Source organism: Physella acuta, unplaced genomic scaffold (assembly GCF_028476545.2).
Source record: "Physella acuta isolate Inbredline_101_S28 unplaced genomic scaffold, ASM2847654v3 ptg001552l, whole genome shotgun sequence".
NCBI lineage: Eukaryota > Metazoa > Mollusca > Gastropoda > Physidae > Physella > Physella acuta.
In genome coordinates this window covers 98,854-119,465 of record NW_026733067.1, presented here as the reverse complement: position 1 = coordinate 119,465, position 20,612 = coordinate 98,854, and the positions used below count along the sequence as shown (strand labels likewise).

Here is a 20,612-nt window from a genome sequence, read left to right as displayed (position 1 = left end):
TAAGTACCCTAAAACGTGTGTTAAAATTACACCGTTTTTTCACATAGAACACATAGATTATTTAGGGAAATACGACTGGTCAGTTTTGACCCATTTCCAGATTTTTTGGCCAACCGACACCGGCTCTCGTGTTCTTTCGCCCAAAGGCAGACTCATACCAAAGCTCAATATATTACATCCCTTTACCCTTAGTAAATAATAACATAGCTCTCAAGAGAGTGAATGATAGTATCTTTCAATTAACAACACTTCAAAAGTCAATACAAAACATTATATGATTTGAATCATTTGGTAGATTAAATCCTTACAAACAAATGCAAAATATGCTACAAACATAATTAAAATACAAAACAATGATGTCAAAGTCCTCTTAACCTTTAAAATCAAAGGTCTAACTTATCTGGGACTTTGATTGTCCTGTTTGACCTTCTCAGTGGCTGTTGATTTGGTGACTCAAGATTCTGACCATCTGGACTCTCTAGCTCAGGAAGTCTAGGATCTAAATCATTAATTCCAGAATTTACATTTTCTGACTCTAGACTACTTGGTTCACTCATATCAACAGAACTTGGTTGTGGAACAAACTGAGTTGGTGTGAACTGGTCAGATCTGGTGGGATTGACAGATTCACACTTATTAGCTGCACAAGTTATTTTTAACTGGTCTGCATGTCTACGGACAATAAGTCCATTATTTGTTTTTACTTTATAAGACTCAGGTCCTGTACATTGAACAATTTGACCTGGCATCCATTTTTCCCCTCTCCCATAATTTCTCAGATACACATTATCATTAACTCCAAATTCTCTCTCAATGGATGTTTTGTCATGATTTAATTTTTGTGTAAGTTGATGTTGGGAAACAGACCTTTGAACAGTTGGATGTAGTAGGTCAAGGTGAGTTTTAATTTTCCTACCACATAGCAATTCGCATGGTGCAACACCTGTTGTTATATGAGGAGTTGTGCGGTATTTGGCTAAGAACCTGTTTACTCTTTTAACATCATTCACATTTATATTGGTGTTATCCATGATAGTGAAAAGAACAAATACATCTTCTGGTACATAACTAAGGCTTTGGTTTTTTAAAGATAAACGACTAAGACTATCTACACTATTCTCAGATCCAGGTTTGTATTTCAATTCATAAATGTATGCGGCTAGTGTGATAGCCCATCTTTGAATCCTTGGTGAGGCATGCTCAGGCAGGGGTTTGTTTTCCCCAAATAAACCCAGCAATGGCTTATAATCTGTAAAGATGGTGAACTCCCTACCAAACAGAAACTTGTGAAATTTCTTAACACCAAAAATGATGCCTAAGCCTTCCCTATCTAACTGAGAATAATTTTTCTCAGCCTGGTTCAAAGATCTACTGGCAAAAGCAATGGGTATGTCACCATTTTCATCTATGTGGGATGAAACTGCTCCTACACCATCTGGTGAAGCATCACATGTTAAGATAAGTCTTTTCCTTGGGTCATAGTGAGTTAGTAAGGTGTCAGAAGAGAAAGCTTCTTTTGCTGCATTAAAAGCAGCATCTTGTTGTTTACCCCAGTGCCAAGTTGCATTTTTCTGCAGCAGCTTGTACAGTGGTGATAGTTTATCAGAAAGATTCCCTATGAATTTCGCATAGTAATTTATCAAGACCAAAAAAGCTCTTAGCTGTTGGGTATTTTCGGGTTTGGGTGCTTCTTTAATGGCTTTTGTTTTCTCAGGTTAAGGTCTGAGGCCTTGCCTGCTCAAAATATAACCCAGAAAACAAATATCTGTCAGCATGAATTGACATTTATCTTTGTTTATTTTTAAACCCTTTTCACCAACTATTTTCAAGACTTTATCAAGTGTTTTAAGATGTTCAGTGTCATTCTTACCAGTTATGTATACATTGTCAAAGTAAACACAAACATTTGGAATGTCCTGAAAAATACTGTCCATGACAGCCTGGAAAATTCCAGGGCTAGATGATAAACCAAAACATAGTCTTTCATATTGGTAGAGTCCCTTATGTGTGTTTATTGTCGTATAGACTTTTGAATCTGGATGAAGTTCTAGTTGAGTGTAAGCATGACTAAAATCTAATTCAGTGAATTTGTCTCCTCCTGCTAAATTCAAAGAAATCTCCTCAATGTTAGGAATATGGTACCTATTTAGCTCTATTTGCTTATTCAGTGTAGCTTTATAGTCTCCACAAATTCTTACAGAACCATCCTTCTTTAACACTGGCACAATGGGCGTTGCCCAATCGGAATAGTCTACCTTCTTTATGATGCCATTAGATTCCAATCTACTTAGCTCATTTTCAATTTTATCCCTCATTGCATAAGATGGAACTCTAGCTTTGCAGTATCTTGGATTTGTGTCTTTAAGGGGGCAGTATCACCCAGACTAAGGGAGGGAAACAAAAACTATCACCAAAAAAAAACTATTTGACATACACATGTCAAATTTTTACAGCAATAGTAACGTTTCTTCTGCTATAATACAGTATATAAATTGTAGGGTATATGAATGGCAATAAATTGTCAAAAAATTATTTTGTTAATATTTTATCACATTTTGAATTTTTTTGTAAAGATATTTTCGAAACCATAAGTAAAGTACTTACAATTTGGTATAAACGTTCCTTGCGTTATTGGCTACGTCCGGGACTAAGATAATAGTATTCTATTGAGAGATAAATTTTTTAGGAAATTTCAAAGTTCAATTATTTTGGTCTGACTTTGAAAAATTCTAAAATTTTCAATATTTGTCACAACGGATATCTCCTAGCCCCGGACATAGGCAACCCTGTTGTGCATCTCTGAGAGTATTTTCAGGAGGAAAGGCCAAAATGTTGGAAAACCGCAGCCAAAAATTACTTAGTAAACATTTTTTGGTAAAATTATTTATAAAAAATATTTGCATCATACGTTAACTTTCTTTTATGTGCTGTTTTATAGCTCCTTGATATTTACTATTATGGTAAAAGATTTATGTGTGTATGTATAATAGTTTTTTTTTTGGCAAATTTTTTCGTCAATTTTCAAATTTCTGGGTGATACTGCCCCATGCTTATCTTCACTGTCCTATCATTTAGTAACCCTGAACTACCAAAGACACCTTCATTTTCAGATACAACTTTATCTATTGAAGTAAAACTAGATTCTCTTGCTTTGTTCACTGAAAATATACTCCCCCAGTCTAACTTAAGATCAACTAACCAGTTCCTACCTAGTAATGGTGGTCCGTTTCCTTCGACCACTAGAAGAGGAAGTTTAACACTTTGACCATTATAGCTTATATGAACTATACACTCTCCTATCACCGGAACATTGTCACCAGTGTATGTTGTTAGGCACTTGTGACATGGTTGTAGAGGCACTGATCCTCCTGTGACAGCGTCAAAGTCCTTCTTTGTGATGACGGTTAGAGATGCTCCAGTGTCAAGTTGGAAGATGATGCTCTTACCGTTGATAAAAACTAGTACGTTGATGGGAGCATGACTTGTTGATTTCGCGGAGAACAGGTTGAACTTCGGCTGCGGATCAGTTTGAGCATTTTCACTGGTAGAGGGGTTCATTGGTTAGGTTAGGCTGTCTTGGTGACAGCTAACATAGTGCTGCCTTTGGTTGCGGTACTGTCCTGACTGGCTAGATCTAGCAACAGACGAAGACTTTGCAAAGCAGGCCTTGGCAATGTGACCTTGCTTGCTGCACTTATAACAAGTTGCTGACTTGAACTTGCATTGACGAGATGCATGGGGACCGTTGCATCGATGACATTTTTTATAATTATTACTAGATTTAGATCTAGGATTTGAGCTTGCAGGCTGTTTAGCATAAGTTGAACTGCTCTGATGGGGTTGGTGTTTGTTGACTGACTTGCTGTCTACTGCATGGATCCCTGAGGGCGCCAGAGATCTGGCCGCCTCGGATGACTGCTGGAATGAAGTTGCAAGTTGTATTGCTTTTTCCAATGTTAGATCTGACTTGAGAAGTAACTTTCTTTGGACATCAGGGCTGTTTACACCTGTCACAAACTTTTCACATAGTCTGTCGGACAGCGTGTCCCCGAATTCACAGAATTCACTTAGATGACGTAGAGCAGCAACATATTCTGATATTGATTCGTTTGGTTGACGAGTCCTACCGTCAAATCTGGCTCTACACAGGAACTTTGGTGGTGCAGGCGCATGGTGGTCTAGTTGGTGCGCATAAGTTCTTTAATAGCCTAAATTGTTGAGGCCCTATGATTGTTAACAAAACAGCTCTCTTTTTGGCTTCTATCGTCACGTCGTTAGCTTAAGGGAAAAGCTTAACCTATCTAGATAATCATGAATGGTTTCATCATTCAAATTAAATTCTTTTATCTGGCCATACAGCGCCATTATCGTAGAAATACTTAGCAAATATGCTCTAGCAAGATTCTTCTTAAGTGCTCTTTTTAGTGGATTGATTAATCCTCGTCGCGAATGAAGTGGATTGTGGTTTTATAATAATACAACAGACGAAGAAACCCATTAATATATACCTTGTTTTTATTCTGTATCAGCAACCGGAACATGACATGCAAGGGACATCACCCAAAACTTTATAAATATAAGACTAATACAAGAAGAGTGAGTTCCCTTGACTTCACAAAGCTCAATATATTACAGTAAATATTGACAATCTCGACAATACATACTCTCTCTCTCTCACACACAAACCCTCTTAAAATATAACGGCATACTTTCTAGAGCAGGCATTGTATGCATTTAAATAATTCAGTTTTAGAAAACAAGGTCACACAACTAAGAATATAATATTAGTAACGCAATGATGAAATCCTCTTAAAATATTACGTCATACTTTCATCTATCCCCGCGTTAACGCGCAGGGACGGGCACGCTAGTATATAAATTCTATTTCGTTCGGTAGACAATTGTTTTTCGGAGCAACCCGAAGAGATGCCTGGAAGAAAATCTGCAAATGGGGCAAATGTAGTAGATTTCAACTGATACGGCCACCTAGGCATATAAAGTGATAGCGTGGTCAGCACTATGCCCATCCGTCTTTGTTTCCCAACTGGTTAGAATTTTGGACATTATAGTGAACCTGGATTAAACTGAAGATTCTCGGTTTAGCAGTCTAGCTCTCTACCACAAGGCCACGCCGTCCAATTTATCTCTCTGTATATATATAGGATATATAAATATATATGTATGTATATATAATATAAATAAATATATATAGGCTATATATTTTATTATGCATAGGCCTATACATTTGCACAAATAATCCTATATGGGACCCAAATGTTATTTTTTTGTTTTTTTGCAAGGAGGGTGCCTATAACTACAAGCTCAGGAAACAATAAATTATATAATTTGCGGTAGTGGTCTTAGAAAATGTAATAGCCTATAGCAGGGGTCTCCAAAATAAAAGTTGACAGATTTAGTTAGAAAATTTTATTTTATGTTACAATCCCGTAGCATTTGACTACAACATTTTCATTAAAGTGTCTTTAAAAATAAAGAAAACAAAAGTAAACACAACAATACATAAATTATGCTAGAAATAGGATACCAAAATGTCAGACATAACTAATACAGCGTTAGTCTTTTTTGTCTTTATTGCCTTTTAATTTGTAACGTGTGTGTGGTGTTACTGTTTGCAAATAGAAAAGAAAGTGGGATAGTGTCAAGCATTAGAAACTGATAGTTGTTTTAGGGAATGACCCCACTTACACTTCTCAGACTGAGACCAAAGAAAAGATCAACTATAAATGTTCAGCCACAAGGATGGTCTAATTAGGTTATTTTAATATAATAATTTATTAATAAGAGTCTGCTATTACCTTTTATTTTCATTTAAATGTACGCAATAAACATCAATTTAGCTGTATTTGCATATAAAATACGAAAATATATACAAGTGACCTACAAGTAGAATTAATACATGCTATCCTAAAATTAATATATACAGATAATGAATGAATTGAAGATTAAAATGTCTATTCTATTTGTGCTTCAACAATTAAACAAGTTAAGTAAAAAGTCTAGTGACATTTATGCGCAATTTCCTTATGTTATCTAAAAATAGCTCTGACGTATAATGCTAGGGTGCGTTCAAGCTAGGAGAACGATCGGTTTGTAGGTGTTTATGTAATTTTAAAATTTGTGACCGAACGAAAGGATATTTTTGAAAACTTTCTTCGGCAATATTGTTCTAAATTATGACAGGAATCGATCGGTACATGTTTCAATTCGCTAAGTGGTCTGGTTGCCGAGATATGGGCCAAAAACTGCATTTTTCCGAGTTTTTTTGGCTTTTCCGGGAAATCCATGAAAGAAACCCGGAATTTTTTTAGCCTATGTTCATCCTCGTAACTTGCTTAACATAATTGCTTTGGAACTAGTCCTCAATATTGCTTGAGGAGATACGACTTAAAGCTGCGGACACACATTCATGCATACATTCATACATCCAGAAATGACGGGTTAATAAACGCAATTCTCCAGAATGGAAATTGCGCTAAAAAATATTATCATACACTATTGTGGGTAAAGTTTTCATAACCAACATCATATTTATAGAATTTATCTCCTGAATGATTTTTTTTTTGTGTGCCTACTTAAACTAGAACTAAGTGAAAATCCTTTCTGACAAAAATCACATTCATAAGGCTTAACCACTAAATGATTTTTTTTGTTTGATTAGAGTAGAACTGTCTGAAAACATTTTATGACAAACATCACATTCATTTGGGTTATCTCTTGAATGAACTCTTTTATGTCTATTAAAAGGAGACCTGTTTGAAAACTTTTTATGACAAACATCACATTCATATGGTTTAACTCCTGAATGAACTCTTTTGTGTGTATTAAAATTAAAACTGTCTGAAAACATTTTATGACAAACATCACAAAAACAAGCACTGCCGTTTTGACACTTATGCGACGTTTAATTTGATTACTGATGTTGGTGTTCAATTAAACAGCCCCTTACCCATCCATCACTCGTCCATTTAAACGTACGTGGTTATTTTTGCAAGCTTGCTGTCTTGAGACTTTTGGTTCTTTAAAAATGTATTAGTATTAAGCTCCTACCGTATAGAACTAGACTACCCATATTAAGCTCTAAAAGAAGCTTGGGGAAAACTGCATGGCCGTCCGATTTTGAAGCTGCTCTGCGCTTTATAAATAAATTATAGTTCTGAATCTTGATACATTAAAAGTGATATTCAACATATTTCAATTCGAAGTCGAAGTAATTTTTTTTTTCTCAAACGATGGAACATTACTAACTTTTCGCGCAGTTTAGCGAATTGAATTTAAGTATTTACGTCATCTTACAAAGCGCGATAGCCTACTGGAGCTCTAACGCGGCCCCATGCTAATGGCTGTATTCCTAACGCCCCGCATTAGACGCGGCTTATTCGTCGGCAGTATTACGAACGCTATTCTGTCAGTCGCAGAGCTAGCGAACGCCCGGTTTCGTTTTGAGATGGCTAATGACAGATGTCAACTACTAAAGAGTACAAAACAAACTCAACGTGGGCTCGTGAATAAAATCTAGGGGAATAACACGCTAAACTGATATGACTCACAGCAATTTTAATATGTCAAAGACCTTTTAATATACGTACAGGAATAATGAGTGACACTAGGGCTGTACAAAATAATATAGAATCTAAGAGTAAAAAATAAACCAAAACCCACTTTACAGTTGATGAAAAATCACTAGGTTACAAATATCACAGTCAAGGACTATTCTATAGTCAATAGCCACCTGGATCCTAAGCGGGGGATTCGCATCCCTGCCGCCGCCATAAGCGCGCGAAATCCATACCGCTGCCGCCATGAGCGCGCGGAATCCATACCACTAGACCACCCTGGGTCGGTCATAGATCCTCGGCGGGGAATCGAACCCCAGCCGCCGCCGTGAGCGCGCGGGATCTTAACCACTGGACCTCCCAAGCGTCGATTACATAAACTAAAAACTAAATTATATAAAAAATAAGACCTAAGTAGGTCACAGCAGGCATTTGGTGGCAAGCCTTTTCGACGGGGATGTGTTGACGCCGTTTTGCCAAACGTCTCAAACTAGCAGGCTTGCAACATTTATGATGGTTCGTTTTGAGCTTATTTATCGTTACTTTGATTGAACAAAGCATTATAGAGGTTTTCCATCAATCACCTTGGTATTTTTCCCTGTTCACCTCATCTCATGAGACCGACACGTCATAAATATTGGGGAGCCGCCTGAGTTGACGTCACAAATCTTCACTTTCCCGTAGCAAATCATATGTGACATCATTTATGGACCACCCCATATCACTCATTTGGGCATTTTATATTGACATTTTGACAACAAAGGGTAACCAAAATGTGTCTGACAGGTGGAGACTTGGGATCGACCATAATGATATACGCACTTAAGGTGTGGAGTGGCTGATTGTTTTAGTTGATGTTTTTCGGGGAACGGTGGTGACTAATACATTTTGTCTTTCTGTATATATAAATGATGATAAACATTTATTGTTGTCAAAATTATGGTTAGAGATCTTAGATAAGGCAGAGTGAAGCGTATTTTTTTACATTATGACTTGTTGTGACATTGACAAAAAAAATATGATGGAGGTTGGGGTTTAATTAAGGTAAAGAGAAGTAAAAAAAATTCATAAGTTACGATAGAATCACTAATTGATGAAAAGAAAAACCAGAAATGAAAATAGTAAACATTCAAACAATAAGAAAAAACTCCAACTATATAGTATCAAATAAACATTAGTACAAAAAAAACGTGATTTTATACATGGATACAAGTTGCATCTCACAATACTTCTAGAATTAATAAAGTTGTTTGTTAGGAAATTCAGTTTTTAAAGGGCAGAATTTAAAAACAAGTTAATAAAAAGTCTAGTGACAATTTAAGCGCAATTTCCTTATGTTATCCATAACAATTTTAAATCGAGATAAATCATATATTCAGCAAATAAATAATGCAACACAAGTAGTTTCAATAATTCAAAACAAAATAGAAAAAATCCTTTCGAACCTCCGCTCATTCGCTATGGTAAAATCCTTTCGAACCTCAGCGCTTTGCGCTAAATCATCCTAGGCCTACACGACGCTAAGTTTAAAAATTCTTAATTAATTTTTTGTGGCCGAAAGAAAGGAAATTTTTGAAAATTTTCTCCGGCAATATTGTTCTAAATTATGGCTGAAATCGATTGGTAAAAGTTTCAAGTCGCTAAGTGGTCTGGTTGCCGAGATATGGGCCAAAACCTGCATTTTTTCGAGGTTTTTGGCTTTTCCGGGAAATCCAGGAAGAAATTCCGGTAATTTTTTTAGCCTATGTTCATCCTCGGAACTTGCTTAACATATTTGCTTTTGGAACTAGTCCTCGATATTGCTTCGTTGAGGAGGAGATACGACTTAAAGACGACTTAAAGCTGCGGACACACATCCATCCATACATTCCCAGAAATGACGAGTTAATGAACGCAATTCTCCAGAATGGAAATTGCGCTAAAAAATGCTTTGTATGGCGGACTAAACAACAAGACAATCATATTTAAATACATTTTCATACGAATAGAATTGAAATGGAAGCTACTCTAAATAACATTTTCTTAAGATGGCTGCTGTTTTTAATAGCAAATTTACTATCTCGAACAGGGTTGATAAAAATTAATTTCAGGATATTTAAATTGATTTAACCATCAGTGGTGATCTATTATTCAATTATCTATAATATTTTATTAAAATATACGAAAATAAACTCATATTTAAAGACATATACATTAAATGACTCTCTCCCACATTACTAGTTTTGGCCGAATTTACGACGCTAAACTAAGGTTTTACCTTTTCAAACTTACATCTTGCGAAAATATTATCATACAGTATTGTGGGTAAAGTTTTCATAACCAACATTATATTTATAGAATTTATCTCCTGAATGTTTTTATTTTTTGGTAAAATCTTAGTTTAGCGTCGAAAATTATCGGGTAATGTTTGTTGAGTTTCGGTATCTAGAGTTACGGTAAACCATGGTTTATTTGACCATTGAAATATAGGCCTAAATAAATTGAAAGTCGATTGTAGTAAATTAATGTTTTAATTTTTTAAGTTTAATAGACAAAAGGAAAAAACAATAAATATAATAGTAGATTTAAATTAGTAGATCTAAAAATAAAGAAAAAACATATATTAATATGAATAATGAAGTCAAATATAATAATTTTATGTTTTAGTCTTGCAGCGGATTTGCAACCATTAATTAATTAGATCTAGCTAGCTGCTAGGCCAAGTAAAAAAATCTAGATTACGAAAATAGTAATAATTATTACAAAGATGTAAAAATGATTACAAAAAGAGTAAAAGTGACAAGAAATAGGGTTCGTACACTATTTTGAAAATGAAACAAGACCTTTGTAACCACACCATCATTTGTGCTTATAGCTGAGAAACTTTTGTGTGCTATTAAAAACTACCGGTACACCCCCCCCCCCCCCCCCAACAAGAGACGGCAGAGGGTTCACTGTGAGGTCACAGTAGACCAGTCAAATACGTCATATCATGAACTGTACCGTAACTTTTATTCCCCCCTCCTCCCTCACCTAGCCAAACAGCACCATCTACGTACTTGGGGTCACGTTAGTTCATACAAGTTTAGATATCAGTGACCTTATTTACTATGAGGAGCGGGTTAGTATAGCAGTAAACGTTTTCACGGTCAGTCAAGCAACAACAAAAAAATGACGCCAAATAAAGTATGGTTTTCAAGACTTCCGGTGGGTACCGGAACTGTGTGACAGACTTTGCCATTGTTTTACTGTTTTTTTTACTGCTATACCATTCCGGAATAATAAACGACGCTAAACTAAGGTTTTACCTTTTTTTGTGCCTACTTAAACTAGAACTAAGTGAAAATCCTTTTTGACAAAAATCACATTCATAAGTAAGACTTAACCACTAGATGATTTTTTTGTGTTTGATTAGAGTAGAACAGTATGAAAACTTTTTATGAAAAAAAATCACAATCATATGAATTACCTGCTGAATGAATTCTTTTGTGTCTATGACAATTAGAACTGTTTAAAAATCTTTTATGACAAACATCACATTCATAAGGCTTAACACCTAAATGAATTTTTTTGTGCGTGCTTAGAGTAGAACTGTGTGAAAAATTTTTATTACAAACATTACATTCATACGGCTTAACCATTAAATGAATTTTTTTGTGTTTGCTTAAGGTAGAACTGTTTGAAAACCTTTTATGACAATCATCACATTCATAAGGCTTAACCCCTAAATGAATTTTTTTGTGATTTCTGAAACTAGAACTGTCTGAAAACTTTTTATGACAAACATCACATTCATGTGGCTTAACCCCTAAATGAATGTTTTTGTGCCTGTTTAGAGTAGAACTGTATGAAAACTTTTTATGACAAACATCACAATCATGAGGCTTAACCCCTAAATGAATGTTTTTGTGTTTGCTTAGGGTAGAACTGTGTGAAAACTTTTTATGACAAAGATCACATTCATAAGGCTTAACCCCTAAATGGATTTTTTTGTGATTTCTGAAACTGAAACTAGAACTGTCTGAAAACTTTTTATGACAAACATCACATTCATAAGGCTTAACCCCTAAATGAATGTTTTTGTGCGTGTTTAGAGTAGAACTGTATGAAAACGGTTTATGACAAACATCACATTCATAAGGCTTAACCCCAAAATGAATGTTTTTGTGTGTGCTTAGAGTAGAGCTGTATGAAAACTTTTTATGACAAATATCACATTCATAAGGCTTAACCCCTAAATGAATTGTTTTGTGTTTGCTTAGAGTAGAACTGTGTGAAAAAATTTTATGACACACAGCACATTCATAAGGCTTAACCATTAAATGAATTTTTATGTGTTTGCTTAGAGTAGAACTGTTTGAAAACCTTTCACGACAATCATCACATTCATAAGGCTTAACCCTTAAATGAATTTTTTTGTGATTTCTGAAACTAGAACTGTCTGAAAACTTTTTATGACAAACATCACATTCATAAGGCTTAACCCCTAAATGAATGTTTTTGTGCGTGTTTAGAGTGGAACTGTATGAAAACTTTTTATGACAAAGATCACATTCATAAGGCTTAACCCCTAAATGAATTTTTTTGTGTTTCCTGAAATTAGAAGTGTCTGAAAAATTTTTATGACAAACACCACATTTATAAGGCTTAACCCCCAAATGAATTTTTGTGTGTGTGTTTAGAGTAGAACTGTGTGAAAAAATTTTATGACAAATATCACATTCATATGGTTTAACTCCTGAATGAATTTTTTTGTGTGCATTAAAATTAGAACTATCTGAAAACTTTTTATGACAAACATCACATTCATAAGGCTCCATTAAATGGACTTTCTTATGTTCACTTAAACTAGAAATGTTTGAAAACGTTTTTTGACAATCATCACATTCAAGAGGTCTCTCCCCTACTTGAGCTTGTTTATGTTTGTTCAAGTTAGATCTTTGAAAAAACTGTTCATGATGATCAACAGACAGTGTACTGTCTTCAGAAATTTTTTGCTTTTCTTCTAGTCCATTTTGTTGTTTGTCCTCAAAATCTAAAAATTGTGTCCATAAATCCTGTTTTATATTTTCACTAGTTGATAAAGTTGCTATCTCTGGTTTTATATCTTTGCTAGTTGATAACATTGCTAATTCTGATTTTATATTTTCACTTGTTGATAACAATGCTAATTCTGATTTTATATCTTCGCTAGTTGATAACGTTGCTAATTCTGATTTTATATCTTCGCTAGTTGATAACGTTGCTAATTCTGATTTTATATCTTCGCTAGTTGATAACGTTGCTGATTCTGATTTTATATCTTCTGATCCTGTACATATTGCTGATACAGCAGGTTCCATATCTTTATTAATTAAAAATCCTGTTGTTACATCTTGAGAAGTTATTGTCATATTGTGTTTTACATCATCAAAAGATGAAAATGTATATTCTGTTTTTGTTTGTCTACTAGATAAAAACTCTGGCGTAACATGGGTTTTAAAATCCTGTGAAGTTATAAAAGTCATGTCTGGTTTCATATCATGGAAAGTCAAAATTGTTGATAATTCTGTTTTTATGTCAGTAGAAGATGAAAATAATGTAGATAGCTCTGGCTTCACATCTTTAGAATATGAAAATTCTGTTGATTCCCCTGATTGTATATCTAAATCACATGTTGCCTCTCCCATGCTGCCCTGCTTCTTATAAATGAACTGCGGATAAAATATTTTAAATGTTAATTCAAATTGATTTCAAACTTTTAAATATTTGTATAGGCCTAGTAGCTACAGTAGATTGGATTTTGTAGATGCCTTATAATAATTTATCTCCTTTCTGGGATTTTCATTCAGTTTTTAGAAGTACTATAAAGTATTTATTCTTGTGTAATAAAAATTACTGAATTAAATAAAAATAAGTAGACATTTTTTATAATTTGTACTACTGCTATAACATGATTATAAATCAGGTTTTACGTTTTAATTTTTTTTAATAAGCCCAACAGAGCTACAATGTTTATTAATTTTTATTTATTTTATCTATTTTTGGTCACTCTGAACACAATAACTAGAGTACCTTTATAGCTAGGTTGATGAAATTTCATATACAAGTATGATATCAAATTTGTAGATCTATATCAATTTTTCAGCAATTTCCGGTAACTGGAAGTGGAACTTTTTCAACTTTCAATTTTTCAAAAGCCCATAACTTGAGTACTATTTCAGATAGATTAATGAAATTTAACAAATAAGTAAAGGATCCAATTCTCTCCCTACTGTCCCTACTGTCAAATTTTGAGTATTTTCCGTTGACCAAAAGTAGTAATTTAGGCTATTTCCGATTTCTAAAAAAAACACATGTGAATTTATAAAGTACTAATAATATTCAGCACTATTATACACACATCGTTAGGTTTTTCTGGGTGGGCAAATCTTTTTTAAAAGTTTAAGTTGCCATCCCCCGTAGTGTTGGATATGAATATTTGCAAAAGTTTAGGGGAGATCACTCCTGGTTTATTTTGCATTGGTGTCACCCCTCCCCTTAAATGGTGTCACCCGGTTCAGTCCGCACCCTCGCCCGCCATTCCTACGCCTCTGTGATAGAGGAAATATACAGCATGCTTAGATCATCTCACATGAGGATAAATTTTATCCTCTTCTGTTTGAGAAGAAATAAACTGATCATAATGCCTTGCTTCACTTAGTTTCTTAGACTAACCCTTACCCTTAAGCCTAAAGGCCTAGCCCCTAAGCCTAACCCTAAGTTAGATCTAATGAATTAAAAAATAATACTAATGCCATTTGCATTAATAACAAAAACAAATAACACTATCACGACATTGAAAACAGTAGGCTAAATTTGCGAGGAATGAGATATGGCCCACTAAATCTATTTCCTAGGTTGAACGCAGTCTAAAAATAGATATCATGAGGGCTCGATTTTTTTTTTGTCTTAGTAATTCAATATTGACATAAACTTTAAATGTTTTATTTCAACACCAATGTAGGCACAGTTTAATAATACAAAAAGAATAGAATCTTGGTCAATCTGGATCTAGTACTTGTAGACCGACAGTACAGTGGCAGTAGTAGGTCAGATGATAGTCCTAGATTTAGCTAGATCTTTAGAGCTATCTAATCTATCATGTGTGGTAATAGATCTAAGTTTATAAACCTATGTGAACTTACAAAAAAAAATGACCAGAAGTAGGTCTGTTTTTAAATTTGCTTGAATGGGGTGGGGGAGGGATTACATCGACAATCACAAATAGAACTTGTTTTAATTCTATGACTATACTTATACTAGATCTATAGTATAGGCCTGTTGAACTCGCCAATTTTCTTAAAAAAAAGTCCCACATGACGTTAGTAATATGAAGAAAATAAGATGTCAAAAAAAAAAAAACACTGTTTTCCGGTCGTGCAAACCCAGGGTTTGAACTCAAAGCTCCAGGGCTATGAATATTAGCTGCCACATTGTTGACTCTACCACTACCACGCCCAATGTGCTTGTAAATAAAATATTAAGCATTTTCAATCAGAAGACAGCAAATTTGAAAGGAAATAAACACTGCTTCATTAACTTACCCAGGTCAAAATATATCTTAATTTCAAACATAATGATAATATCCTATTGTATTAATTTATAGGCTTTAAGTAGTAGATTATCTATTAATGGGCCTAAATGTGTATATTATTGTAAGAGTTTATTAGTTAGATATGTATGGGGTGTTGAATAATATTCCTGATACCTATTTTGGTAATCACAAGATATAGCGTCCGTTATTATTCCGGAATTATACAGCAGTAAAAAACAGTAAAACCTTGGCGTAGCCTGTAACGCCATTCTGTTAACCTTATTTTTTTTTTGGTGCTATATTATTTTTAATACATAATTTTTTAAATGTGCATAGATTGATTTTAGTTACATTTTAAATAGCCTACTGTTTTGCTAATTATTTTGTATTTCTAATTACTCTAAGTGTATGTGCTAATTATTGCTGCTACCAAACATTGTTCTAGTTCTTCTTACTACTTTTAGTAGGCCCTAAATCTAGTAATATTCTTTTTTACTAGACTAGGCCAAGATCTAGTTATCGCAATTCTTCTGCAAGTTTTTTCCGTTTTAATTACTACACGCGACTTTATTATTAATATTTAGATTTATTAATTGTTACTAATTTTCTGTCAATTAAACTTTAAAGTAAGTTAAAACATTAATTTAATGCACTTGACTTTATTTTTATTTCAATGGTCAAATAAATTATGTTAGTAGTAGCCAGTTGCAGAGTAACGAATGTTAATGAAGCTCAACAAACATTAGGCCTACTTACTGGATAATTTCTGACTCTATATCAAATATCATGAGATTTCCCCTATTTTTAGAATGCTTTATATAGAATTCAAAAATACTTATTCACTCCAAAAAAAATTCATAAAAAACGTTTTAATAACAATTTTTTATGTAATAAAGCGTGGGTCTCTTCCTAAATATTAGTAAATAAAGATAATTAAGTAAAAATAAAGTATATAGGCCTAGTGGCCCAGGCTTTTCTTTATAGTTATATTAATAGTAGTGCATAGGGCCCTAATTTATTTTCTACTTTTCAGTGGATTATTACATAAAGCTTGGGATGATTATAGATAATGAATACCGGTGTCCGGTAATAGACTTTTCCATAAAATAGGTGGTGTGGGTTGTTAATAGTATTGCAATCTCGACTCATTTTATGGTTAGAAATTAGGGTTAGGCGTATGGTAGGACCAGGGTTGGGGTTAGGGACAGAGTTAGAATTGACATTAGCCAGCCATGTGTCTATTTAGTTAGCTACTAGATCTAGTAACATTTTTTTAAAGATTCCATTATCGGACACAGTTGTAATTGTAAATATTCCCTCTACTAAGTTTGTTATTAAAACATTTTTATGATTTTTCTTTCAGTACTTAAAAAGTTAAAATGTTCTAAATTTACAAAAGAGTTGCATGACTAAAAACTAAAAAAACCTTTGTGTACCTAATGAACGTGATAATGCGTATAATTAATTATAATAGAGTGGAATAGTTTGATGAGACAAATATAAATATTTAATAATAAATAATGTATTTTATGTAGTACTATGTAACTATGTAGGCCTAGGCCGTAGGCGTAGGCCTACCCGAATTTTTTTTTCTAGACAGACCTGAAGTGAATATTAAAGAATAACGACAGACTGACGACAGCAGATAGAATAAGAATGTCGACAGACAGAGGAAGTAAGTAAAATAAAAGCTTGTAAAAACAATACTTCACAAAGAATGTGATCGCTGTCACGACTTGCAATCCTAGCTGGTTGTGAAGTTTAGATCTGTCTTGTTGCTTGATGATAACAAAACTTTTAAAAACTACTCTTCAGTAGGCCTACTCTTCTGCCAATTAAAAATAAAAATATGTAGATCTATTACCTTTTATTAATTCGCATTATAACTCATACATACTCATATAGGCCTATATATATTATTATATATATATAGGGGCCTATATATATATATATATATATATATATATATATATATATATATATATATATATATATATATATATATATATATATATATTACAATAATTCCTCTATATCTCATATACGAGAAAAGTATAAATTGAAAACATCAATTTGTTTTTAGCGCAATTTCCATTCTGGAGAATTGCGTTTATTAACCCGTCATTTCTGGATGTATGAATGAATGGATGTGTGTCCGCAGCTTTAAGTCGTATCTCCTCCTCAACGAAGCAATATTGATGACTAGTTCCAAAAGCAATTATGTTAAACAAGTTACGAGGATGAACATAGGCTAAAAAAATTCCGGGTTTCTTTCATGGATTTCCCGGAAAAGCCAAAAAACCTTTTTAAAAATGCAGTTTTTGTCCCATATCTCGGCAACCAGACCATTTAGCGACTTGAAACATGTACCAATCGATTCCTGCCGTAATTTAGAACAATATTGCCGAATAAAGTTTTCAAAAATATCCTTTCGTTCGGACACAATTTTTTTTTTAATTAATTAAAATTTGGACCGAATTAGTAGGCATTTTTATCTAACCACACCACATGCGTCATCACGTTCAATAGCTGCGCCATCACGTTCAATGGCTGCGACATCACGTTCGGTAGCTAGGCGCGCAATGGTTTTTAGTCATGTAACTCTATTGTAAATAAAACATCTAAAATACTGAAAAAAAATGAATTAAAAACGTTTTAATAACTAACCAATGGTTTTACTAACCCTGCTCTTGATTTACGCTACTACAGAGCTATTTTTAGATAACATAAGGAAATTGCGCTAAAATTGTCACTAGACTTTTTAATTACCTTGTTTTTCCTTCAAGCTCCAAGACACATGGGGCCCCAGCAGAAAGTTCTTTCCAATATATAGATACTAGCTGCATCCCGTGCTCCGCCACGGTAAATATTTTTTAAATGTACCAACTTGGGAACAGAACAAAACTAAACACAACATAAACGAACGCAAAAAAAAACAAACAAAAAAAAACGAAAAAACAAACACAACACTCACAACAAACACAATTTAAATGCAATCATAAAGGCATATTGCTCACAGTCTAGCCCGTAGCGCCAAATCGCGCCCTTTCCAGTGATTTGCACCCCCCTCAAACTTTCGATTTGCACCCCTTCCCCCCCCCCCCCGCCCTAAAACTTTCGATTTCCACCCCCCCCCCCCCTCGCAAATTTTTTCAAACCCACTTTGGCGCCCCCTAAGGTCGGCACCCGGGGACATATGCCCCCCCCCCATCGCAACGCCTCTCCTATAAAACCCCTAGCTTGTCCGCAAACCGAAAGAATAATAATTAGAAAACAGTATAAATAATAGGTAGTATTTAAAATATCCGTGTTTTACCTACAATATTTCACTTTATCCATTCACGCATTTTTTTTCCAGTACTTTAAATTTTAAAAATTTACAATTGAGTTTCATATCTAAAACCATTGCGCACCTAATGAACGTGATGACGCGCCTATAATAGTGCTGAATAGTTGATTAAAAATTATAAGTAATAAACAGTAGGGCCTACATTCAGTGAATAAAATAAATAAAAGATTGCCTTTTATCAATCCATGCTAATTATAATTTTCTAACAATAATTTCCTCTTACACATCCGAATAATTTGCATTCACATTTTGCTAATTATATTATTGCAACACTAATTCCTTCTATGACGAACGTATATTTGCATTCACATTTTTTATTAGCGTGAGTTTAATGTATTTTTAAATTACCTCCTTTGTCAAAATTAGAAAAGAGTTAAATTAATTTGATTTTTCTACCCGACTGTTATTACGTTATTAAAATGTTTACATCTTTTCAAGGCATAAATAAGAAAATAATATTTGACATTGATCTTTTTAATACGTTTTAGCAATGTGCGAGTATTTAATATTTTTATAACGTTATGCAAAAAAGTAAACACAGTGTCATTTATAAAATTGCTCTATGTCGCTATATAAACAAACCCTACTCTAACACTTATAATAAGACACTGCGGTGCACTGAAAAGCACAGCATGGTGCGAATGTTTACTTTTATGGTTCCAAAAGCTATAGCGATGACAGAAGGAAGGAAGGACTGACACACGCTCAGCCCGCTTATATTATAGATTATATTATAGATACTAGGCATACTGCCTAGCTTCGCTTAGGTTTTCAAAAACATTTGAGAATTTGAATACTTAATTATTTAGTGATGGCTGAGGTGTGGAGTGTTTAAATTTAAACAGTAATGCTAATTTTAGAGAAAATGATGTTGTTTGTTGTTTAAAGTCCGTTTTCAGAGAAAATATTGAAAAGTTCGCAATGTATGACTAAAATGGAATTATCTACAGAGGTTCCATGAACAGTATAATTTATATTACATTGACTTTTAAAATTTATTTATTTATTTAATTAGGATACGCACCTTAATTAACAACTTAATTTTTTTTACTGAAGCAAATGCTATACTTCGTCATTTTCTGTTTATGTTTAAAATAGTATACAAATACAATTGTTTGCCCTCGTTGAGGGCTTTGAGTCTGAGCAACAGTTTTTCCATACGGTCTAGTCATCTATAGAGATACATGCAAAAAATTAGACAGATATACAGAGGTTAAATACCCTAAAATTTGTGTTGAAATTACCCATTTTTCACACAAAACACTTAGATTATATAGGGAAATACGACTGGTCAGTTTTGACCCATTTCCAGATTTTTCCCGGATATGGTGAGTTTTTTCTGACACCCCTCGGCGTTCATCTACCACCTGACAAAATATCAAGGGGGGCCGTTGAGCTAAAGTTTTTTTCGAAATATAGCTCATAAAAAGAGAATTTAACTCGCGGTCTCCTTCAACTGCCCAGTGTCACCCGAACTCAGACGTAATTTTGTCTTTGAAAACATAGATTTCGGCTGATCATTGGTCTGACCACATTATCTCTTCATATGCTGACGTCACAAGTGAACTATACACCTACCAAACTCTACTTCACCTGCCCAGTTTCCCACCAAGTCTCAGACAACATATTTTAATCGTTTAAAAAAAATATTCCGGCCGAGCATGGCTCTGACCACACTATCCCTTCATATGCTACATAATGCGTTATACTTTTGAATGGGCAATAAAATCTTCGATGGAAGCCGCCATTATTGTTGTAAAAAGTAAATAAAGCATGTGACGTCCTTATTCGCTATAAGTAAAGTCATTGTTTTGAACTTTTATAGTTAATGTGGTTAATCTACCAATGAATAAATCAATAAATTAATAAACGTCTTTAAATAAATTTGTAATTAACAGTCTGTTTAAATAAGAAATATTGTTCTCTACCTAAATACTATTTTACAGCTCTACACATAGTGCAGATTCTCTCCTGTAACGAAACGGAAAAAAATAAAAATAAATAAATATTCAAACATGTAACCAAACTTGATTTTTAGTATACATACATACATACATATATATATATATATATATATATTCATATATATATATATATACATGAATATATATATATATATATATATATATATATATATATATATATATATATATAT

The 20,612-nt window shown here is 33.7% G+C and overlaps 1 protein-coding gene across 1 annotated transcript in view; it reads right to left on the bottom strand.

The window, feature by feature from the left end:
- Positions 1 to 16,868, bottom strand: part of LOC131928811 (zinc finger protein 708) — a 34,346-nt gene extending 17,478 nt beyond the window's left edge. Inside the window, exons 1-3 of the mRNA XM_059284946.1 lie at positions 16,821 to 16,868; positions 11,339 to 13,246; positions 10,862 to 10,941 (exon numbers count right to left, since the gene is read on the bottom strand). Coding sequence (XP_059140929.1) covers positions 10,862 to 10,941; positions 11,339 to 13,222 — 1,964 coding nt within the window. The 5' untranslated portion in view covers positions 13,223 to 13,246; positions 16,821 to 16,868. The remainder of the gene's footprint in view (positions 1 to 10,861; positions 10,942 to 11,338; positions 13,247 to 16,820) is intronic.
- Positions 16,869 to 20,612: the final 3,744 nt, after the last annotated feature.